At 44.5% G+C, this 24,883-nt stretch overlaps 1 protein-coding gene across 5 annotated transcripts; it reads left to right on the forward strand.

Moving 5' to 3' along the window:
- Window positions 1–149: 149 nt before the first annotated feature.
- LOC110516373 (myelin-associated glycoprotein) lies at window positions 150–18,104 on the forward strand. Of its 5 annotated transcripts, none has more exons than XM_021594848.2 (13): window positions 150–303; window positions 6,421–6,562; window positions 7,563–7,708; window positions 7,981–8,056; window positions 8,695–9,063; window positions 9,337–9,633; window positions 9,919–10,176; window positions 12,027–12,287; window positions 12,430–12,732; window positions 13,022–13,121; window positions 13,727–13,829; window positions 14,193–14,246; window positions 14,965–18,104. In XM_021594848.2, the coding sequence occupies exons 4-13, from the start codon at window positions 8,011–8,013 to the stop codon at window positions 15,124–15,126; spliced, it is 1,953 nt and encodes a 650-aa protein (XP_021450523.2). In that variant the 5' UTR covers window positions 150–303; window positions 6,421–6,562; window positions 7,563–7,708; window positions 7,981–8,010; the 3' UTR covers window positions 15,127–18,104. The 5 variants fall into 5 exon arrangements, with proteins under 5 accessions (XP_021450523.2, XP_021450529.2, XP_021450536.2 ...); XM_021594854.2 differs by having other exon boundaries at window positions 6,421–6,555; window positions 14,965–15,126; XM_021594861.2 differs by lacking the exon at window positions 14,193–14,246 and having other exon boundaries at window positions 14,965–15,126.
- Window positions 18,105–24,883: the final 6,779 nt, after the last annotated feature.

Below are 24,883 nucleotides of genomic sequence, written 5' to 3' on the forward strand. Positions count from 1 at the left end.
CGGTGCGGGGTGTGCATTTATGAATGGCTGGGCCTCGAGGCAAAGGCACTGAACAATGCTGGTACACTGAGGAGACTGATTTCCATATGGGAGAGGAGGAGGGTGGGCAGTTTACCCCCCCCCTTCTTGATGGGGCATGGTACAGAGAGGAGCGAGAGGTCTCTTCATGGCAGCGCGAGTGGTGGCGTGACGGTTAGCTTATAGTAGTACGTGTGCTTGTTGTTGGGGACAGGCTTGTTGGGGCTGAGGCTAGAAGCCCAAGAGAGGGAGAGAAACGCCTGTGACACTCACCTGACTGCACAGGTGAGTAAAAGCTCTGGACAATATCCTTTTCATGGAGTTAGTTGGAGTTAATTGGTCCATGGAGATAGTTGGAGTCAGTTGGTCCATGGAGATAGTCGGAGTTAGTTGGTCCATGGAGTTAGTTGGTTTTATGGCCAAGATTGATTATTTACTTCAATTGATGGAGGCTATTGACTTGGTTGCTCAGTGCTTTTTGGCCTCTCTGTGTGTCGTACATTTTGTTAGAGATGTCTAGATCAGTGGTTTTCAACCGGTGTGCTGAATTGTTTTGATCCCTTACTTATAAAGGTGACCTGACCTGTGGAATGCACATGGAATTTTGACTTGGGAGCACCAGTGCGCTCAGATAAAACATTGACAATACATTAAGAATATATTGACATTGGCACATGGTTATATCTGTACCGTTGTTTTTCAAGTCCAATATGCTCAGGTTGGCATCAAGAGCAAAGTCATTTGTATAATTTTACTTTGCCTACAAGAACCATTAGCACAGGCAAGTCTGATTAGGCTAAGCTGTACCACAGCCTCTGCCATAGAAACAAACCGATCATGGCTTTGTGTCCGTGGATGAACCTTTACAATGCAGAAAACCGCTCCTCTCTAGCTCAAACCGTTCAAAACTACCTGAGCACATTTGTTATTTTTTGGGGGGGGCGTGGATTCCTGGATGCTCTTAAAGGGGTAGCCTACACTCAAATGAATCATAATGAGTAAGGAACTATGCATTAATACATTATAAGTTAATAGGTTAATGTTAGGTGTTCTGACGAAATGTTTATCCCATCAAGGTGTGCCGCTGTTCATAAACGCTTGGGAACCACTGGTCTAGGTGTTGACTTTGGATGAGTTGTTACACCTGAACGACTCTTGCTGTTCTACAGTAATATTGAAGGTATGAGGAGCAGTGTCTGTATAAGGGTTCAATGTGTCCTCAATAATACAGTGATATAGCAAATGTATTGGATTTCAGTTGTTTTTCATTTAATACTCAGCGGCATGACGCGAAATTGGTAAGACATCGAGTAAAACGAGAATGCTTCTCTTCTTGATTTTCATTTGCAGTAAAAAAATATCTAAAATACATATTTCAACGTGATTCTAATGTGAGTGGGTAAGTGAAGTGGCAAATGAGCAAGTGAGTGATCTTGTGATTGAGTATTGTGTGTGTGTGTGTGTGTGTGCGTGCGTGTGCGCGTGAGTGGGGGCTAGTGAAAGCCATGCAATAATCACAGGACAGATTATCCTCCGAGTACCACAGAGAAATGAACAGTTCCTGCTTTTACCAGAGCTTTTGCCAGTGTCTCACCACAATTATTTAGAAATCTGAAAGCAGACACTACAGTAAATGAAGATTCCAAATTCGGACGGACTGTTTTAAAGCTTATTGTGCCATAATGTCCTTGTGTGCTGAACACATACAAAAGCTTTTTACAGAAACTATATTAAGAGATGTATTTCTTCATGTGCACCATTGTGGCTAAATAGTCTTAAGAAATAGGTTCCTTTCTCTGGCTCTTCTCCTGCTGATGCGAAAGTACTTTATAGGGAGGAATAAACCAACACACACCTTCAATCTATATGTGGTACAAAAGGAAATAATGCCAGCATAGAAGGTTATGCGAAGGCAAGGGATTCGGACATTGAGGAGGTTTGTGGGAGGATTGAAAATGGCGATACAAATCTTTCCGCTGTAGGTCTTGGCCTCCTGCCTTTAGGGCTATGCAGGTGACTGCTCTGTTTGCCGCCCCCTACTGGGCAGGGTGGAAGAGAGAGAGAGAGGAGGCCTGTGGTTCACCATCTGTCCACTGTGCTGGGACTGCATTGGGAGGCACTGTACTGGATACTGGTCCAGAGACACACGGCTGCCAGGTAGAGGATACACACATTAGGATAGACCAACACAAATACACTCTTGAATGCATGCAAGTGCATACACACACACACAAATGCACTCAGAAAATAAATGCCTGGATGCACACATACAGTACCAGTCCAAAGTTTGGACACACCTACTCATTCAAGGGTTTTTCTCTATTTTTTACTATTTTCAGAATTGTAGAATAATAGTGAAGACATCAACACTATGAAATAACACATATGGAATCATGTAGTAACCAAACAAATGTGAGATTCTTCTTCAAATTAGCCACCGTTTGCCTCTTGGCATTCTCTCAACCAGCTTGGCCGCTTTTCTTTCACTCTGCGGTCCAACTCATCCCAAACCATCTCCAGTGGGTTGAGGTCGGGTAATTGTGGAGGCCAGGTCATCTGATGCAGCACTCCATTACTCTCCATGGTCAAATAGCCCTTACACAGCCTGGAGGTGTGTTTTGGGTCATTGTCCTGTTGAAAAACAAATGATAGCCCCACTAAGCGCAAACCAGATGGGATGGCATATCACTGCAGAATACTGTGGTAGCCATGCTGGTTAAGTGTGCCTTGAATTCTAAAGAAATCACAGAAAGTGTCACCAGCAAAGCACCCCCACCTACTCTGCGTCTCACAAAGGCACGGAAGTTGGAACCAAAAATCTCAATGTCCATTGCTCGTGTTTCTTGTCCCAAGCAAGTCTCTTCTTCTTGTTGGTGTCCTTTAGTAGTGGTTTCTTTGCAGAAATTCGACCATGAAGGCCTGATTCACGCAGTCTCCTCTGAACAGTTGATGTTGAGATGTGTCTGGTACTTGAACTCTGTGAAGCATTTATTTGGGCTGCAATTTCTGAGTGGTGGTCCTCATGAGAGCCAGTTTCATCATAGCACTTTATGGTTTTTGCGACTGCACTTGAAGAAACTTTTTAAGTTCTTGAAATTTTCCAGAATGACTGACCTCTTTGCTTAATTGAGCTGTTCTTGCCATAATATGGACTTGGTATTTTACCAAATAGGGATATCTTCTGTATACCACCTCTACCTTGTCACAACACAACTGATTGTCTCAAACACGTTAAGAAGGAAAGAAATTCCACAAATGAACTTTTAAGAAGGCACACATGTTAATTGACATGCATTCATGAAGCTGGTTGAGCGAATGCCAAGAGTGTGCAAAGCTGTCATCAAGGCAAAGGGTGGCTATTTGAAGAATCTCAAATATAAAATATATTTAGATTTGCTTAACACTTTTTTGGTTACTACATGATTCCATATGTGTTATTTCATAGTTTTGATTTTTTCACTATTATTCTACAAAGTAGAACATAGCAAAACCTTGAATGAGTAGGTGTGTCCAAACTTTTGACTGTTACTGTACATGCACACGTAGGAACTGTACAGGCACTGTACATGTCACACCTGCATTTTGTCATCAATTTACAGTTTGTAATTGTGGCCTTATAAGCAGCACTCTACCTCACACAGAATGTGTCATATGGAGTGATTGTGGAGGGGTGGGCTTCTCACAGGCAGCTCCGAGTGCTGTGTGTGTGGGAGGGGGGAAAGGGCTTTAAGACCATCTGCTCCTTGGAGTATTTTAGTGGGGGCCAGAGCTTGTGGACCAGCGCTCGTCACAGGCAAACAGCAATGCAAGCTGTGAGCTGACCTGTTCCGGAGAATTCCTCCAGTTTCTGCCTCACAATGGGCAGTGTTCCGCGTACAGTGTTTCCTTTATTCCTATGAGCCACCAGCGAGCACTCACATACATAAAGTATATGATATTAAGAATACAAATTATCTTGGCTAAGCTGGCTCATTCTCTTGAGGACAGTGGGGCCATTTGTTGTTGGTTGATCATTTGGAATGTGAGTCATGGTGATATGGCAAGGTGTCATGGCTTGTTTCTGCCCTACTGATTCTGTGTCGATAGTCTCATTGTTGCACTATTCGTCATGGAAATAGCCTACACTAGGGCATATGCACAGTGTACACTGTGATATTATCTTTGAATAATAATTGATAGAATTAAATTATAGGTATAAGGATGCCTGTGATTATTCTGTCTATTAACTACCTGTGTTGGCGCTGGGATAATCCAGCCCCCACAGGCTATGTGAAACGTTATAAAGAACAGGAGGAGTGATCGAGTGTACGCCTAGGGAGATTCTCAATTGAGCAAAAGTACATCCTCTCCTCGACTCCCCCGTCCTCCTCTCCTCTGTGACCCGGAAACCGATAAGTGGTCGAGAGGTTGAGGACAGCGTCAATTCGTTAGTTGGCGAACGAAGGAGTGTCCACAAGAGCATCCTAGCGGCGGCTAGCGCCGTTAGGCCACACCTCCTTTGAATCAGCTGTTGTTTTCTTGAATGAGAAAAGCATGCACACATTTAAAAATGATACACTACTTATTATTTGACCATTAAAACGTCTTGCACAACTAGCTACATTTTTTTATTTTTTATCACTTTACACATTTATTTTGGGATTCCACCTCTAGAAACGTAATTTGCCTGCTGATGCTTGAGTGGAGAAGGAGAGTCTCATTTCATACAAGGACATTTGTTTCCAGATTCCCTGGACAGAGGAGAGGATGCAGGAGGCGAGCAAAGCCAATTGAGATTCTCCCATAGACTCCTAAAGGGGAATTTGTGTTGCAGTCATTTATACAATGTGAATGTTTCTAGAGTGAAAGTCCACACTAAGGTCATTGCTTACGCTGTACATTTCAACTACAGTGTGTATCACAATACAGAACTGTGACCTGTAGCAGTGTAATGTTGTTATAACTGTATAACACACAGAACCCGACAATCATGAATAAGAAACAACTTTATAAAATGATTTCATCAACGTGTTATTTTTGTCTCAATACCATTAACTAAAGTATAGCAGTTTGGAAAATGTTGCCGTGCCAACAGTGCTAACAATGACAGTGCGATAGTGGTCAGATTAGCAGATGAGCATGCATACACTCTCAGCTCTTAGGAGGAACCCTCCCCATGTGGACACGTACATACACACACAGGCGCACGCACAGGCACAGGCACACACAAAAATGACCATGGCGCAGGGAAACACTGCTTTGTCCCAACGGAACGACAGAGAGTGGAGGAGGATGGGGGAGGAGAGAGGAGGGGGCAGGGAGGAAGGTCACATAGCTGTCGTGGCGCCGTAAGGGCCACTGTGCGAAGTGTGTTGGCACGCCGTGTGCTGCACGTGTGTGTAGGGGTCTGTGGCATGCTGCACATTCGTTTGTACAGGCTCCAGTCTGTGAATGAGGTATTCACTCTGACTCTACCAACCTCCCCCACCCAAGCCTACTCAGCCCGTCCTCAATTGTGTTTGTGTTGGGATTCCCTTGAAAACATCCATGGCTTGGTGGATGTCATCATTTGGCCTATGGCTTAATGGCTCTTGGAGACAGTGACTCACGCCACTTAAACTGTAACAACCGCTCCACTATGAAATAGAAGTATTCTTTGTTGCGTTGATATGTAAAGTAGGGGGTCCTCCTAGTTGCTTGCTGGACCCTGTTGTCATCCCACATCCACAAACATTCCTTATGTGGGAAAATATTTGGTGTGTTCCAAGGGAATGCCCAAAACATTTTACAACACCAATATACTTATTTTTAAGTAATAAAATAAGAACCGTCGTTGTTCATTTCTAGATCAAAATCCCAGGTTAGCATCTTTTGGCTTAGTTAAAAAAAAAAAAATTTTTTTTTACTCATTTTGGCTGCAAACGGTAGTCAACGAGGGCACCGTACAATAACTAAAGCCCCTAGCTGAGGGGATGTATGATTCCAATGGAACTGTTTGGAAATGGAGAATATTCTCATCTGTATGGGTATACACCCAGCCATGCTCCTCTTGTCATAGTCACTAGTCATAGTGGTATTATGACTCAACTTCACCCTGAGGTCACTGGCTCTTTGTGGATACAGTAGGTTCTAGCGGGGAAGTTATCTAATGCTAGCAGGGTTACTTTGACCTGGTTGTGAGAGTCAAAGGCCTGGTCCATGGTCTGAGACAGACTGGCCACAGCAGAGAGGGCAGTAGAAGACAGGAATGCGTGGAGTGGGTCTAGGAAAAGGCAGAGAAATGTTTGAATTCATATTCAAAACTACCCACCACACACATTCACCGCAGCCTGCAGCTCACACAGTCACTCTCTTTCCCTCTTTCCCTGTCTTTCTCTCTCTCTCTGCCTCTGTCCCTCTTTCTCTCCCCATCCCCTGTCCTAGAATCCATAGAACCCGGCAGACAGGATTTTACAACCTGCGGAGACGCACAAGGGAACCACACGCCCGGGGAGAACGTAGAACCGACAGAACCGAGGGGAGGAACCGAGAGGGAGCCGGAGCCTGGTGCTGAAGCTGGTATGAGGCAAGTGGTCTGTGGCTGGTCTCTGTGCAGGCCGTTTGTCTGTCAATCAATGGCTCTCGTTGTTGTTGCTGGTGGTGTTAGTGCCCTGCTCTCCGGGCTATTCTGTTCATCCCGCCATTGCTGATGCATTGACTCTCAGCTCAGACACAGTCCCTTCTCTTGGGATTTTGTCTAATGCAGATTGGCGCAATGTTTAAGAAATATTTTACTGGCATTGGCTATGATTGCCCTGACCTAGAGCCTCATGGTTTGGTTTAAAGGGGTCCAAGTCAACTTTTGAAGTGATCTGTATGTGGGACCGTATTTTTTACTTTGGATTTGAAATGTGTATGTCTGTGTGTATAAGTGTTACGACACAGTTTGGAAATGCGCACGAGCAGGCTGTTTGTGTGCGTACAATCTCATGTTTGAGAATGGGATGTCCGTGTCCCTCAGCCCAGAATAACCTCTCGCTGTTGTGGCCAAACTGCCTAAAACCAACAGAATTTGCCCTTATTTTCCGTAGCAACACAGCTTACCAGCCTATAGACTGTCTGGGGACGTAGTGATGTGTTAATCATGGAGCTCTCCAACACAATCCACTCTTAGGCCCACCATCTGCAGCCACCGGCTGCTCGGAGGGGGGCCAAAGACAAGTCATTGCCTCCATAGCATCATGGATGACATGCAGGGGGAGACACAGACTGGTAGATACAGAGTAAAGGGTCCAAACAACCAACGGACCAAATGATGATGGTTGACGCCATGATGTAATGTAACGGATAAGGGCCTAGGGACTAGGGTAGTGAGTCGTGGTTCTGAACAGGGCCCAACAGTGACTGTCCGTCGAAGACCTGGGACTTACGTATGAATAGCCTAATGAGTGACTCTACTAGCACTCAGAGAGTGTGCGTCACCATGTCTATGTGCCAGTGCCAGTGAAGAGCCTGCTGTCCATCTAAGGCAGCAGGGCTGATGTCATCGCCTGATGCTGATGTCACTTTTTTTTTTTTTTTTACAGAGAAGTTAAGGGAGAGGGCTGTTGAGGTGTCTGGGTGTGATTGGGCACCCTCTAGTGAACATTACTACTACTACTACTGCGACCACCAAGCTGAGGAATCAGATATTTTCTGTCTTGGCTACTTTTCGCCCATTGAGCAATTCAAGGTAATAGTCAGTAATGTCTACTGTCTTTTTACACACAATCATGTTGACATATGTCATTGTTACCCGAGATAAAAGCGACATAGGCTTGTAAGAATATGTAAACAAACAAAAAAAGACATTTAACCATTGCAGCTACATGTCACCACATACTTATATGTCACTATAATATTATATTCAATATATATCACATAGCATTGGGCTCCATTGGTCCAGAACAGAATGGTAAAGTGTGAAGTTGTGGATGTGTAATTGAGGTCCGATGTCTGTTGCAGAGGCCTCCGGTTCAGGGTTAAATAGACACCATGTGGTGTTTGGAGCTGCTTCTGCCGCTGTTGCTAATCATCAAAGGTAAAACCTGTGTGTTTCTCATTCCCTCTTGTCAGTGTGAATAACTACTCGATTACATCACAATAACTAAGACGATAAATTCCCTTGAAGACTACAGATGTAATGCTAAGATAATCCAGGATTCTAGATATGCAATTGCAATGTGAAACTGATTGACAGTTGACTTTTTAGAGTGTGTCAAACTTACAGCAAACAACACTAAAACAAAAGGGTACAGCGTTGTCACAGGGTCCAACTGGCACACATGGCAGCAGCGAATCAGCCTACTGTTCCATTGCTTTGTGATGGCTGGCTGGTGTCCATCTTGGCTCAACCTAGTCCCTCTCACTTGAACAGTGGTGCCAGTGGTGAGAGTGAGACATATGCTTCCTCCACATAGGGTCTCTGCTCTTACCGTCTCAAGCAGGGATAACATCATGATATCATCCTCTGTTCTCTCTCTCTCTCTCTCTCTCTCTCTCTCTCTCTCTCTCTCTCTCTCTCTCTCTCTCTTTGTCTCTCTGTTCATCTTTTCTCAGTGATTCCATTTGAAACTCTAGATGTATTGTAGATTTATTGTTCATTAATACAGTATACAGTTTCGCTCTCAATATTCCCATTTCCAATCTTAGTCCCATATCCCTCCTTCCCTCCCTCAGATGTCAGTGGCCAGTGGAACGTATGGATACCCAGGGACATCTCGGCCATGACCAACTCCTGCGTGGTCATCCCCTGCACATTCATGTACCCGTCCGGTATCCGTCTGCACTACGGCATCCACGGAATCTGGTACTTTGGCCAGCCCTACCCCCAGCTCTTCCCACCTGTGGTGTTCAAGACGCGCACAGATATCGTACATGAAAGTTACCAAGGGCGTACCAAGCTCATCGGGGACCTGCACCAGAGGAACTGCACTCTGCTCATCAGTAATATTGGTACAGAGCACTCAGGGAGGTACTACTTCCGTGCCGACCTGGGCGGTGCCAACATCTACACTTACCCAGACTTCTCTGAGCTCAAGGTGCTGGGTAAGCCTGCTGAGAGACCCTGAGAGGCCATGTTTATAATTGAATGTGTCACATTTATGGGCTGGTTTGCCCTAGCCTGGTACCATATATGTTGTGCTGTCTTGTCCACTACTGTGGACACTGACAGTAGGAGATGGCAAGCACAAATAGATCTGGGACCAGGCTAGGATTGCACTAGCTGTGATTATAATTATTGTAGTTTTAACGAGAATAGGTAAATATTGTGAATTGGTGAATTTTCACTTGTTCACTTATGTCCTCTCTGTCCCCCAGACCAGCCGAACATTGACATCCCTGAGGAGATAGTCGCTGACGAGAATCTGGAGTTGACCTGCTATGCTCCAGACAACTGTCCAGAGAATAGCCCAGAGATCCAATGGATGTACACAGACTACCTGCCTGAACCTGAGTATACCTCAGACTACGTGGCAGAGAGCAACACAGCCGTGCTGTCCAGCACGCTCACCTTCACCCCCAGGCCCATGCACAACGGTCAGCTGCTGGGCTGCAGGGTCTCCTACCCCAACACCACCCTGGTCTACGAGAGACTCATCTCTCTGGACGTCAAGTGTAAGTGACCAACTGACCGTTGCAGAACCATTGTCAGTATCGACAGTCACCCATTATTCTCCATCTACAGTAGAAGGATAACAACTTGATTTAGCAATGTATTGCATGATTGCGACATGGTACGCATTGGGTATGTTAGCCTGGCATCCAGAACCTGTTTTTTTACGTTTCACCTTTGTTTTTCTTTGAAACCATGATGAGCGCAGTGTTGGGTCTGGTTTAACCAGGTAATACACTTGTCACTTTTACAAGTCTAACCCCACCTTCCCCTTCCTCTCACCCCAGATGCCCCTCGCTCGGTGTGGGTGAACGTGTCCGCGGAGGTGATGGAGGGCAGCTCGGTAACGCTGCACTGCGAGGTGGACAGTAACCCTCCTCCCAGGATCTCCTGGCTATTTGGGGACCAGGAGCAGCTGTGGGACACAGCCTCCAATGCTTCGCTCTCCCTGGAGGACTTAACCCCCTCTCAGGAGGGTATCTACACCTGTGTGGGGGATAACGGCTACGGCGTCATGAACACGTCCATGTACCTGGCCGTCTTGTGTGAGTGTCATTGTGCAACATGGTGTTTGTGGAATAATCAAAAATAGTTACATTTAATCATTGTAGTTATACAGTATGTCAACCAAGCTGACATTTTAGTTTCTGTCACTTGCGGTGACATATGTGACCGACCGGCTCGATTCGGTCTTATTTAGTCAAATTTGAAACAGTGTTTTTTTTTACATTGGATAAAAGTAGAGACTAGAAAATGGTATATCAAACATTAAAGTTGAGGAACAATGCCAAACTAATTCTGCTTTGAAAGTTGATTAACTTGTAACCCCACTTTTAAGAAAATGGCACTTGAATGTTTTGGCAGACCTACTGTAGAGCTCTTCTTTGTCTACACCCATTCAGCATTGTTCACACCCTCTTAAGACATAGCCTCACCCATCTCTGTAAGGATTCACATGTGAGGCCATGTGCTAAACAGTGAGTATGGTCATGTACTAAACAACCAAAGATTTTAAGACTATAGGCTGGTTTATACTACTTCTATCAACATGCCTGTATACAGTTAATCATTACAGGAAAATAAACTCACAACAAGATTATTATGTACAAGTTAATGGTTCGCTAATTACAGAAAATAGCTTATGGTTTAATTTTTTAACTTGGACACTGTCTCGTTGGCCTAACATTATATCCTAATTTGATTTTGGGGCAGGTCATGCTGTTCTTCACATTACAGTCTATGGTAAACACACACTATAACAAATACAATAAAAAAGTTTATTTGTCACATGCACAGTGTAAACTGTACAGTGAAATGGCTAATTGCATAGTGGAGTCTTTTGTTTAGACATGTAGATAACTAGCTATCTGGCTAAACAATGAACCATTATCCCAACTCATAGCATTAGTACCCTACATGAATCTACAGGTAGCTTTACTAGCAAATGGCTCTGCGATACGAATAATATTACTACACAGATCATACACGTAATATTTGCTAGCGAGCCAGCCAGCTAACGTTAACTAGCTAGCTAACGGTACGCTTTAACTTGTAATGAAAACGACTTTCTGACAAAATTAGAAATGTATAATATCTGAAAATATAGCTAGCTATACTCTCTTACAGTACATGGATGAACGCTTCTCCCTCTGTCACGGATGACATGGTTGCCCTTAATTATGAAGATGTAATCCGGAGACATGTGTTTTATACAGCAGACTTCCGTGTTTTCTTTTTGACTGCCTCCACATTTGCTATAAAACGCTTACATTTTCTCCATCTCCTTAGCTATCATGCTCTGCTTCCACAGGGAATTCCACTGATTTCAAAACTCGGTCCTCCAGAAAGTGGAGAACTATCTTTCAGAAAAATCTGTGTTAGAAAGGATGACCTAGACATACTGAGCAACTCATTATAGACAGAAGCATACATGGCAGACCAGTCCGAACTCATCTCTCGGCATGTCCAGCCCATCCATTATCTCAGCCTGTCCAGCCCATCCATTATCTCAGCCAATCATGGCTAGTTCCCTCTTTTTCTGTGGCTAAACCAACTAGGCTCGTAATTTAACAATTATATTCATATTTACAGATGGCATACAAGTTTGATATTAAGGCACATGAAAGTGCACATAATTCAGAAGGCATTTCTGCCCCAAAACTTATTTTTATGAATTAAAAAAATATTTAAAAAAATTCAAATGTGTCTCCTGTGAAGTAGTAATGCGCAATATATATAACAATGTATTAGTTATGTGATAAACCTGGCCCATAGCTTCCTGTTCTTGTTGATACACAGCACAACATTTCATCCTCTGTAACTGACTCCTTTGTTCAACTCCTTTCTTTCTCCTCATTTAACTCTACCTTTCATCACCTCTCTATACTCCTTGCAGACCCTCCCAGTGAGCCAGTGGTAAATGGCTCCCTGACCATTTTGGAAGGTTCCTCCATCTCCCTGCAATGTAGCACACAAGGCAATCCCACGCCCACCCTCACCTGGCTGAAGGACGGGGAGCTGGTGGGCACCATCACGGCCGCAGAGGTGTCTGTGCTGGAGCTTCTGAAGCTCACCCCTCAGGGAGACGGACAGTACCGCTGCCTGGCAGAGAACGAACACGGACGAGCCAGCAGCTCCCTCAACATCACTGTGGAATGTGAGTGGGTCATCATGTCATGATGTATCATAACATGTGGTATCATATCACACCGTATTGTACCACACTACATTACACTACGCTACACCATCCCATCCCACTCTACATGTCAGTCATAGCCCTACCTCCACCCTCTCTTCAGACGCCCCAGTCCTTCTGGACGAGTCCAAGTGCACAGTGGTGAGGGAGGGAGTCCAGTGTGTTTGCATGGCTACGGGTAACCCTGCTCCCATCATCGAGTTCTACCTCCCCGACAAGAACATCACCGTCAACGACACGGACGGCCGCTACAACTACTACACGCACACGGACGGCCACACGTCCACGGGCATGATCAAACTACGGGAGAAGGGCGAGCGCCTGGGCAACGGTGCTGTCAATGTGCACTGCAGCATTAGCAACACGTACGGGTCGGAGAGCTTTCATCTGGAGCTACAGCAGGAGAGTGAGTACACAAGTTCAGGTTCATGGTTAAACACAGAACTGCATACCATTAAAAGGCAAACAATTGTATAGCCAAGCATACATGAGAGATTGAATTGAAATGCGATGTGTAGCACATGTATATGATATGTAGATTGACTGTATAAGTAAGACCACCAACTGGCTACCCCATTGGATTGATATTGAAATGGAATTATCTCGAAGTAAATAAGTTACAGTACCATGACCTAGTTAAACAGTATTTTCTGTTTCTACACTGTCTTCAATATGATGTTCTTGTCCGACGTTAGAGAAGTACATGATGGCAGTGATCGTTGGCACCATCGGTGGAGTGGCTGTCATCGCCTTCATCATCGCAGCAGTGAGATATGTGGGCCATAACAACAAGAAGTGAGTATCCACCCTTCCACTAACTGTGACAGGGGTCGATGCGAGTTACAGGTGGTCATTTCCTGTTTGAATTGACGATAAGGAAACACTTCAGCCTAGCCATCCATTCTAAAACACCTCTGTGTGTATTCATGAGTGAATGATTGATCGATGGACGCACGTGAGAATCATGGTCATTAGTTATGCTAACGCCAGAGCGAGTTAGCGGGTTAGCAAGCCAGACTAACTGTAGCCTAAAGTTTGCAGGCTCAATTCCCTGCTTTGATACTGCTTTGTACCCTTGACCTGCTATGCTAAAAATACAGCCATGGTAGCCTACTTAACTAAGGTGCTTCAGCATTATAGCTAGCTATACATCACATTCAGACAAAAGCTTTTACAGGAAGTCGCTCTAAGAGAGGGTGTCGGCTCAACCGCTACTAAACCCATGAAACATTAACCACAACCATGAACGTCGACCACAACCATGAACCATAGGCCTGTAGATCATTAACTATGTTGGGAAACAGGCCCTTGTTTTAAAATGGATGCCCAGGCTTGGAGTGTCACCCTGAGTTAGTTAGTGGCCATGAGACCGAGTCTGATCTTGTGACTCCACCCCCCAGAGAGAATGGCAACCCTGGGCAGGACCTGGTCTCTAAACTGGAGAACCCAGCATTGTACTACAGCACAGTCAAGAAGGACAAACAATGTTTGAGGAAGAAAGTGGTGAGACATGTTGATGATGATGACAATAATGGAGATAATGACCATTCTCAGATCTGTCTTAGACGGGAACATGATAGCTTACCCGTTGCTGATACTGATACTATACTCGTTCAAATCATGTCCCATTTTTGATGTACAGTAAGGTTAATTCCGTGGAGATACTCAAACTTCTCATGTTAAAGAGAAAATGTAAACTTCCCCAGCCAACTACTGGCCTAGCCTGAGAATCCCAGTACCACTGTAGCTATCAGTCCCAGTACCACTGGGGTAGCTGCGACCAAAACCTTTCCAAACCACTGTTTTCTGCTTCATCGCTTCTCTGCGTTCTTCTGTCTCTTTTTCTCTTTCCTAACTCTTGCACAGCTTAAGACAGAGCTTCTGGGCTCAAAGTTTAACTCCATTCTAGAGGAGAGCACGGTAAGGTTCCTGAACAACCCCGCCCCAACCCCAACTCCAAGTCTCAGTGGTAGACAGCATCCCTCACACACCCCAGACAGCAAAATTATACGATGGCCCAAATTCGGCCATAATCTAAAATATTATGATTTACCGTTTGGCCGAGTTCACCACTTGGTGTTACGGTCCTGAAGTGGATCTGTAGCATGAAATGTCCAGACCTTGCCCGGCAAGGTGGATGTGGCCCACATTCTGACCAAAAGTAGCCCAATAACTATGGGATGTTGTTAGGGCCACTTAAATCAAGCCAGAGATGGCCCATAAGCAAAGTGCCAACCCTCCCCCAGTTCGCAGCTCCTACATTCGGACCATATTTGGGCCATATGACGCATTGTGGTGCCAAAACTGAGCTATACTGTATGTGTCACCAAACAACCAGATCTGGCCCATATTCGTCTGCTGTCTGAGATCCGCTTCCATGCGCTGTATCTCCTTTCATTTCCACGACTGTTGTTGCATGGCTGCCTCGATACTAACAGGAAATGCTAAACCGCCTCAATCTCCTTGTCTTACGCCTCTGCTCACCAATAACCACTAACCCTCCTTTCTCCTCTTTCAATGTCTGTCATGTTATTCCTTTATACACTCTATGTTCTGAGGTGTCAATGGCTTTGGTGGCACTGCGCAGGTATAACCTGTGAGTCTGAATGGGCCTTCTCTCTTTCCATACCTTCAACAGGGAGAAGACGGGGATTATCAACCTGTGGGCTCTATGGCAGACCTGGAGAGGCAAGAGCTGAACTATGCCGCCCTGGAGTTTCTGGGGGGGCGCTCCAGGGATGGGGGGACCTCAGGGAGGGGGGATGACGGCAGCGACTACACCGAGATCAAGGCCAAATGAATCGCGATCCTTCCCTGACCCATCGTCACCGCGGGACACAGTGGCAGCCATGTTGTCGCCCCCTTCCTCACGTCATTCACCCCCTCTTCAAACGTCTTCCCCCCTCCCCCGTGGACACCATCACCACCCTTCACCATCACACCGAGATCCCCCATCGTCTCCCCCCGTCCCTGACTCATTTCAAATGATGCCCCCGTTAGTTGACCCCCAAGCCTCCAGGGGGAGCCCCAGTGACATCTCGCCACCCAGGACTGCTGGTAGCTACTTGCAAGGTCGGAACACGGCCCAGTGGACAATGTAAAAAGATCTTTGTATTATCAGCAGCTCTCGGTCTCCCAGCTCTTACCCTACTGGTCATAGTCACAACATTTCCTCATAACAGGTACAATGTTTTAGTTACTGTACTGTATCATCTAGATTCAATGTTGCTATTCCCATCTCTATACCATTAATTGTTGGCATTGCTATCAAGCTTGGGACACAGTAACACATTTTCTGGGGCTCCCCTTCTGTATGTCACCCTATATCATACTTATAGCTAGCCTGGTTAAACCAGATTGAACGCTGCGCTCACCAGTTTTCCTGTGAAAGGCAACGCAATCAGCTTGGATACCAGGCTAACTATCTAGATCTGTCCATTATAGTCCTTCTCCACTGTGTCCGCTGCCAGTCGAAGTGTCTGGGAAAGGGGTGTATTTTGTGCTTTTTACTTTCTTATCTCTATTTCTGACCCTGGACCTGGAGGAAATGAAGGATCTCTTCTCTCTTCCTGATCCAGTGGTTGTCAACACTGACCAGTGTTCAACAAACGTCAGGCCTGATACATATCCAACTGAAGCCAGTCATCTTCATCTCACATATTCTGCTCCCACATATAGTTCAATAGTGATGTGTGCTGTGACTCAGTGGCTTTTTGATGATGATGAGAAATGAATATTTATTTGATTTTATATAAAGAGAGAAGATGGATACTCTTAGAGGTTTGTCCAGCCTTGAACACAAGGTTCTGTTCGTCCAAGAAAGTGGGCTGATTTTTTAGTTCTTATGCATTATAAGCACTGGTTGAATTGTGGTTTGCTCTTCGGGAACTGTGCCGGGCTAACACAGAATGTTCTGTTTATGCTGTTGCCCATGATTTAATTATAGCATTTTTGGACGATTTCTCTGTTTTGCTAAGGATAAGTGTTAACTTATCCTTAAATGGGAACCAATGGGTTAGAATACATTTTTTGGATCAATCTGGCATACATGACTCCACGGTAGCACTTGCACAGCAGGCCAAAATGTATCTCGTTGAGACAATGTGTGTGTGTGTGTGTGCAAACAGTGCTGAAAGATCAGCGAACACTGATCACAGTGTTTCAAAGTATCACTTTACCGGAGACCGCTTCTCCCAAAATGTCTTCTTCAATGGTTGTGAATTGTGAAATCGAAGCCTAATCCTATACGGTTGTATCAGATGAGGCGTTTGAGTGGCACAACATTAAAGCTGATATACCAGTTGGTTGTGCTGTTCAAATATACGTGATCAACTCATGTAATGTAATCCCCAAGCTCACTAATGGCATCACTTGATAACAATGACTGTTAATACAATATTAATAAGCTGCATATGGATGGGTAAAAAGATACCAGTATACATTATGTAAATAAATACCCTGCATGACTATTATGCTGTCAGCCATATGTGTAAAAATACTACGGTATGTACAGTACATGCTCAGTATTACAACAATGATTTACACAGGCAAGTCGGATACAGGTTTGGTAACACTTTAACTGACTTCTCTGTCATAAGGGTGACATAACGCTGTCATAAGGGTGACATAACGCTGTCATAACATAACACATGTCATTTTCGGTCGTGAAAACTGATGTCAAAATACTGACAACCCTTTACACTGTCATGACACAAATGGATATTTATGTAAATTAGTTGGCTAGCGGTATCCTAAGCCAATAAGCTGACTGAAGCAAAGATTTGTGCCATGAAGGTGTCAAGTCAGCTGTCAAGCTTATGTCAGCTGTCATGACTGTTAATAACATATTTTATGTAATTGTTCTGACATGGTTTAGTCACTAGAAGTAATGTCAGAGTGCTCAAGATGTGTTACCCAACGTTGAGACATGCCAATATGGACATCAGTTTAGTAACACTTACTGTCGTCAGTTCTCTTGAACGCCACATGGGGGGGTTAATTTCTTTCTAAACCTGGAAACAAAATGGAGAAGCGCTGTTCATGTCTTATCTAATTTGTTTGTCACATAGTGTGTTGGAAAGCAGATTTGTACTTTCTTTACTTTGTGGTATTCATTATTGTTATTGTGATGATTTTTTTTTTTTATATTTTTGACACAATAATTCCGATCAGAATTCTGCAATCCTTCTGCAAATTACCACAGTTTTCACTTAATGACAATATGAGCTCTATGATGATGTTTGATCACTCTCTTTATTTTACAAGTCTGTCCCGCCTCAAGCAAAGCCATCTTTCTTTGGGTCCAAACAACAAATAAATAAAGTAAACAACAGAGAATGTGACCCACTCAGTTTATCTATATAGTGTGTTATCTGTTCTCTCATACCCAAAACAGTAAGGAAAATACACCCCAAATACATTCTATATCTCCATGTATTAGTATGACTTTATTAATACAGTATGTACCAGTTATTCCTCCCACACCAGCCCTCATTGTTTGCAGAAGCGACATCACACAAAGCTTTTCTTTCAACCATTTCACTTGATAATATGTGCAAATGTGTTACCTTGATTATCGACATAACATCTTTATTAACATAGTTGAACATGAGGAAGATAACAAAAACTTGTAGCTTCCTTATGTGCTTTTACTTAAAATACAACATAATTTGGTTAAAATGTTGCTTTTTTTTGTTGTTGCATAAAACCAGAGACATTAACTCAGAAAAAGGTTTTAATTCATTCACATAAAAATGGTTTCTGCGCTTCCACACACACCAAAAAACGTAAAGCAATGGAAAATGTCATTTAAGGTTAGGCATTAGGTTTAGCTGTGTGGTTAAGGCAAGGGTTAATTAGGTTTAACATCAGATGTTATGACTTTGGGGCTGTGTCAGCTATTGACCACTCTGCAGAGCTGCCTCCAGAATGAGATTCATGCCAAAAAACAGTAACCTGTGACTTGGTGCCCGGGGAGCTGTTGTTGTGGAGGGTTGTTCAAGGGCACAATGGCAGGCAATGGCATCTAGAATTTTATACCAGAAACCCTCCTGTTTTCCCATCGGACGCGGAATTGGAACTGGTAACCCTCCGGTTGCTGGCTCGTCTCTCTAACTGGTAGGCTACGGTCTCTAGTTGCAAATTTCAGATACCATAACAGAGCTAAAAGGATTTCCTTGAGTATCATTTATCTTGCTCAGACAGTCCTACTTTGCATAATTTATTGATAAAAAAAGATTAATATAACAATGATAATAATTTTATTTTACCTTTATTTAAACTAGGCAAGTCAGTTAAAAACAAATTCTTACTTTCAATGACGGCCTAGGAACAGTGGGTTAACTGCCTTGTTCAGGAGCAGAACGACAGACCTTGTCAGCTCAGGGATTCGATTTTGCAACCTTTCGGTTACTAGTCCAAAGCTCTAACCACTAGGCTACGCTGCCGCCCCAACCTTATGCCATGTGTGAAACTGTGGGATTGTAGTTTTACCTTTTATAAAATTATACCGAAACTTCCTGTTTTCATCACAGATGTCATGATTTTCTTTTATACGTTATGGCTTTACTAGTAAAAAACGTTGGATGGAAATGTGTTTACTGATATACTTTTTCTTGATCAATTGTCTTTTCGCACTTCAGGTGACATTTTCAAAGTGGAAAATAAGTACAAAAAATACGATGAACTTCATAATTGTCACACTTCAGGTAAGACCCAAATGCAGACTGTGTTGAAGTAACAATGTTTATTACAACAGGGGCAGGCAAATGACAGGTCAAGGCAGGCAGGGGTCGATAATCCAGAGTAGCGTGACGAAGGTACAGGACGGCAGGCAGGCTCAAGTTCAGGTCAGGCAGGGGTCGATAATCCAGAGTAGCGGGATGAATGTACAGGACTGCAGGCAGGCTCAGGGTCAGGTCAGGCAGAGGTTGGTAATCCAGAGAAGAGGCAAATGTACAGGACAGCAGTCTGGGTGAGGGGCTCAAAAATTTGTTTCACCTCTATCACGAATCCCTTCCGACTGAGGCAGATGACAGATTGTTGCTCCCACACCACCGTGGCCCAGGCGAATACACTCCCGGAAATCAGCTGGTCCGAGGAGCACGAAGAAGGCTGCAGCTCGAAAACGAGGGAGAACTGGAAGAGAAAAGCCCGGCAGGTTCTGGAATCTCCATCGTAGTGCTCCGAGGGAGGTAAGCAGGGTTCCCAGGGAACCGGGGTGACGGCGCTGCTACCAGCTGGGGCTGGGAGGTTATCATCATGGTAGGCTGCCTAGTAGGCAACCTACGGAATTGCTCCTGCAATGCGTCCAATGCTAGATCATGACGTTCGACCACGGCCTGGAACACTTCCATCAGACCGCGAAGCAACTCCTCGTGCCTACCAATGGTGGCTCCTTGGGAGGAGATGGCGTTGCGGAGCTGGTCCAAGTCTGCTGGGTCAGTCATGGCCAGTTTGTACTGTCATGCTTCAGATAAGACCCACATGCAGACTGTGGAAGTAACAATGTTTATTACAGCAACAGGGGCAGGCAAACGACAGGTCAAGGCAGGCAGAGGTCGGTAATCCAGAGTAGAGACAAAGGTATAGGGGGGCAGGCAGAGTGGTCAGGCAGGCGGGCTCAGTCAGGACAGGTAAGGGTCAATACCAGGAGGGTGAGAAAAATAGAAACTTAGGAAAAGCAGGAGCTGAGACATTGCCAGATTATAATGAGATTAATGGTGAATTTTGCACTTTTGTTCTATGACAATGTTGTTCTCGATGTCTGTGATTTGAGCTGAATTTGAGCAGACTTGAATTGGTGATTCTTCTTCACTCAAATTGTAAAATGTAACACTAGTCCTATACATACATAGAATGTTCAACTGAAGAACTTACGTGTCAGGCTCCCTTCAGCTTGGTGTAGTGTGGGGAATTCCATCTCGGTCTGGCCAATTACATTTCTGCTGACACACTCCACACTGCTGTTCTTGTATTCTGAGGCAGACATGGTGATGGTGCTGTTCACGGTTTGGGCACTCCTGGAGACGATGACACTGTAACTAAAATAGACCCCTAACATTGGCCAAGCAATCACTGGTAAGGGAACCCCCTGCCTGACTGACACACAAACAGGTCAGGACCTCTGCCTGGACCAATGTATCCAGGTACCGCTGGAAGAGAGCAGAAGACACTGCTGTTTCAAGACAGGGCACCTCCCTTTGAAGGGGTGTTTGCCATATTCTGAATGACCATCCAGGCAGACCGAGAGCCTCCCTGTGACATTATCTGTTGCACCTTATCCTTGTACTGGCATCTCACATTTTTTATTTATTTGTTCAGCTCTCTGTTGGTCTTTTCTTTCGAGTGGATTCCCAGAGGCAAACCCGTTTCTTCTTGTTAAACACCACTTTCAATTCTTTGGTCACCCATGCTTTGTTGTTAGGAAATGTCTTACATGTTTTTGGGGGATCACCAAATAAACATAGGATTCAATATAGCCAGATATTACGTTCAGGTCATCTGATGATTCTTCAAATACACTGATGGATTTGGGTTGATTATGGTATATTTACAGTACAGTAAGGCTGGGCACAAAGTTGCACGCAGAGAGGCAAGAGGTTGAACTTCACCGAGTTCGCTCCATTAGTTTGTACTATATAAATCAACGTTTTTTTCTGTGATCGAATCAACATTATATCAACCCCTTTTCAATGCAACAAACGAAAACAAATCTAACTGCAAGATTGAGACTGTGATTTTGTTGTAGGCAGAGCCAGAGCGCAACGGAGTAGAGTTATATTGTCTGGGTAGCCCACGAGCGGTCTTTCAATCAGCAGCGAATGAATGCGCTTTTCAGAAAAGATCAGAGCCACGTGTGTGCACATTTGATGATATGTTTCGCTAGTTAGCAATTTATTAGCCCAGTTATAGAGAAGTATAGGTCAGCAATGGGGAGTTACTGCTTCCTACAAGAGCACAAAATCTGTCGGCTACATTTCAAGCTGTCTTTGAAAAGCCAGTCAGGTTAAAAGCTTAAGTCTTAATTAAAGGGGCAGTGTTGTATTTTGAGACAATCTTGAATATGCAAATAGGCAGAGGGGTAGCCTACATTGTCTAATTTTCTTATGGTAATAATTATTATTTTTATTTTGTAAAGTGGTTTCTTGCATCATACAACACAATACAATGCAATTTACAGTCACCTATTTGGTCCATGGAGTTTCAGACCAAGTAAAAAATCATGAATTAATGTCAAGCCCTTCATAATGTAGAAACTTCTTTAAAGGTATCATGCAATGTAGGCCTGGACACCACATATAGGCTACTGTAGGCTATATAATAGAAATCAAAAGCTATTTCCATGTAAAAATGTTTTTGGACTTGCTCCATTGATTTTATTGGTGTGCCAACAATATGCTCAAATAGTCACAAAAGCCTATTGGCTACTGTCTAAAACTGTAAGGGTACAGCCTCAGTGTTCACTGTAAACGCTCGCCGGAAGTCGCAATTGAAAAATGTTAGGAACAAGTGATGTGCTTTCTGTATTACTCATGACTGTATTCATTTCACTCCATCAGAACTGGCAGCACCACCAACAGCATCATCCTGGACCATCACCTTCAGTCCAGCAGAAATAACAGCAGAGAAGGGACTATGTGCTGTTATTTCATGTACTATCACTCACCCTGATAACATCAAGCCTACCGCTGCAGTATGGTTCAAGTGCACTACAAGTGACAGATGTGATAAGGATGAAAATATAATGTTCCACTCCAAAGAACCCTCTCAAGCTCAGGAGGGTATTAAACAGAGTGTCTCTACTGGAGACTGATCTGACAAAGAAGAACTGTAGTGTGATCATCAACGACATCAGAGAGAATGATGCTGGAGAGTATCAATTCAGACTTCCAAGTTCATATACATACTTGAAGAAAGTGAAAATCACAGGGAGCTGTACTATGACTATTATTACCAGTTACAGTGACAACCTATTATTGTAATTAATTGTATACAGTTCACAATTGCCAAGTTCCCCCTCAAGTCTCCCTTATTATGAAGTGTCAAGACTCCCGCCGAAGTCGGTCCCTCTCCTTGTTCGGGAGGCGTTCGGCGGTCGACGTCACCGGTCTTCTAGCCATCGCCGCTCCACCTTTCCATTTGTTTTGTCTTGTTTTCCCGCACACCTGGTTTACATCCCCTCATTACTCTACGTGTCTATTATCCTCTGTTCCTCCCATGTCTGTGTGTGGTATTGTTTTTTTGTTACGTGTGTGTCTCTTCAGGCTGGTTTTGCGCCGGGTATTGTTATAACCCGTGGGTTGGTTATTTGTGCCATTTTGTGTATTTTTGCGCTATCACTTTGTTCCTTGTTCCAGAGTGTTGTGACGCAGTTGCGTCCGGGTGTTTTTCGTCTGCCTGAATAAAGTGTGCCTGTTCACTCATCTCTAGTGAAGTAGTAGGATAAGCGGTACTCACATGTCACATTCAAAGTTACTGTCTCTTCAATTTGATATTTTTTCTGGAAGGTTACTTGACACGTAACCATCATGTTGTGGTGTTCAGCTGAGGGGTAAAGGTCAACGTTGAGAAGTGGGTTGTTGTCCCATGGCCAGGTCCTCTCTTATCTGTATGGTGGTGTTGTCTCTGAGCTCAGTGATGTTGTCTCCTGTTCCTCTCCATGTCCATGTGATGTTAGGAGGAGTTCCAGAGCACATCCCCGGGGCGATGCAGGTCAGAGTAGCTGGTTCTCCCTCTGTCAGAGGAGGAGTCAACACTGAGGACTTCTGGGTCAGAGCTGGAGGTAGCCCGGCAGATGCGGGGAGCTGGGATGTAGCGCACCGGGCTAAGAACGTGTACTGGGGACACCGTGCGCTCCACCGCATAACACGGTGCCTGACCAGTACGACGCCCGCCACGGTAAGCACGGCTTGGAGAGCTGTAGCGCCAAGCTGGCACAGGATGTGCAGGGCTAGGGAGGCGCACAGGAGGCCTGGTGTGTGGGTCTGGCACAGTCTTCACCAGACGGCTAGCACGCACCTCAGGACGAGTATGGAGAGCTGACTCAGGTGACATCAAATCCTGGACACGCTCCGTCGGGCGGATGTCGTGCCTCATGCACCAACACAACAACTTCCTCATTACTCTCTCCTCCAATCTCCCCATTAACTCCTTCACTCTCTGCTTCGCTCCCTTCGCTCACCTCCAATTCCACCCTGACCGGCTCTGGTTCCATCTTTGGCTCCTTACAGTTGGCTTAGGTCTGACTCCTGACTCTGCCACACTCCCCGTGTTCCTCCTCCCTCGGGCTGCCTCTCGGGCTTTCTTGCCAGCCGTACCAACTCCTCGTAGTGTTTCCGCTCAGCCTTAGCAGCCTCCAGTTCCTCCTGTGGATGGCGATACTCCCCAGCCTGTGCCCAGGGTCCCTTGCCTTCCAGTATCTCCTCCCATGTCCATTTCTCCAGATAGCGCTGCTGCTCCTCCCCACGCTGCTTGGTCCGTTGGTGGTGGGTAGTTCTGTAACGGATCTCTTCGTCGTCTGATGACGAGTATGACATTTCAGACCAATGCTCGGCGTGGTAAGTGTCCATGTTAATTTCTTAAATGAACACACAAAAACAAAATAACGAAGTGAATGGAAGAAACTAAACAGTTCTGACAGGTGCAACAAACACTATCCATAAAATAACCACTCACAAACAAGAGTGGGAAAACAGGCTACCTAAGTATGGTTCTCAATTAGAGACATTGATTGACAGCTGCCTCTGATTGGGAACCATACCAGGCCAAACACATAGAAATACCAAACATAGAACAAAAACATCGAATGCCCACCCCAACTCACGCCCTGACCAACCTAAAATAGAAACATACAATAGGAACTAAGGTCAGGACGTGACATTTGCACAATGAGTAGTTTTTGTCTCTCAAATACATTGTTGCAGTTGTTGGTAGCTGGCTTTCAATTTCTTGACAAATTAGCAAAAAAAATAGTATCAAGAACAACATAAAACATGCTGGAACGTGCCACCTACGATGCTAGATATCTGGCCATCCGGAATCATCCTCATGCATATCGTTTTTATGACATTGTCAGCTATCCCATCTATGAGAATATTTTTCTATTTATAAGTGTGCATTATTGCAGAATTGTTTTATATGGAGGCACTACCTCATTTCATGGTTTTGTGTATTTTCAGTTGTTGTTCTCCAAAATCTGTTCAAATAATGTTTAATGGTGTATTTTTTGTTGTTGCTATTTCCAACCTACCATCTCCACAAATTTAGTTCAAGAGTAATTTTAGGCTATCAGTGGTATAAATCAGGGACGGGCAACTTTGATGGGGGTGGAGGCCGCAATAAATATGAACGCATCACGGGGGGCCGCAGTGGCTCACGGGTCTGCATACTCACACCCATACACACACATGTAGTCAGAGCCGGACCTATCCTTTTGGGAGCCCTAAGTAAAATGTTGTTTCCCCCATCTTGCGAGCACAACATTTTAGGTCTCCCCTCTTGACAGCGGAGAGAAAAAATGTAGGTTTTAGAGGTAATTTCCTGCAACTACACATTTT

The sequence above is a fragment of the Oncorhynchus mykiss genome, chromosome 3, assembly GCF_013265735.2.
Source record: "Oncorhynchus mykiss isolate Arlee chromosome 3, USDA_OmykA_1.1, whole genome shotgun sequence".
Lineage (NCBI taxonomy): Eukaryota > Metazoa > Chordata > Actinopteri > Salmoniformes > Salmonidae > Oncorhynchus > Oncorhynchus mykiss.

Coding starts and splice junctions, on each gene's coding strand:
- LOC110516373 (XM_021594848.2), top strand. CDS start 8,011: ATGTGGTGTTTGGAGCTGCTTCTGCCGCTGTTGCTAATCATCAAAG. Junction 9,064..9,336: donor CTCTGAGCTCAAGGTGCTGG/GTAAGCCTGCTG, acceptor TCTGTCCCCCAG/ACCAGCCGAACATTGACATC. Junction 12,733..13,021: donor TCTGGAGCTACAGCAGGAGA/GTGAGTACACAA, acceptor GTCCGACGTTAG/AGAAGTACATGATGGCAGTG.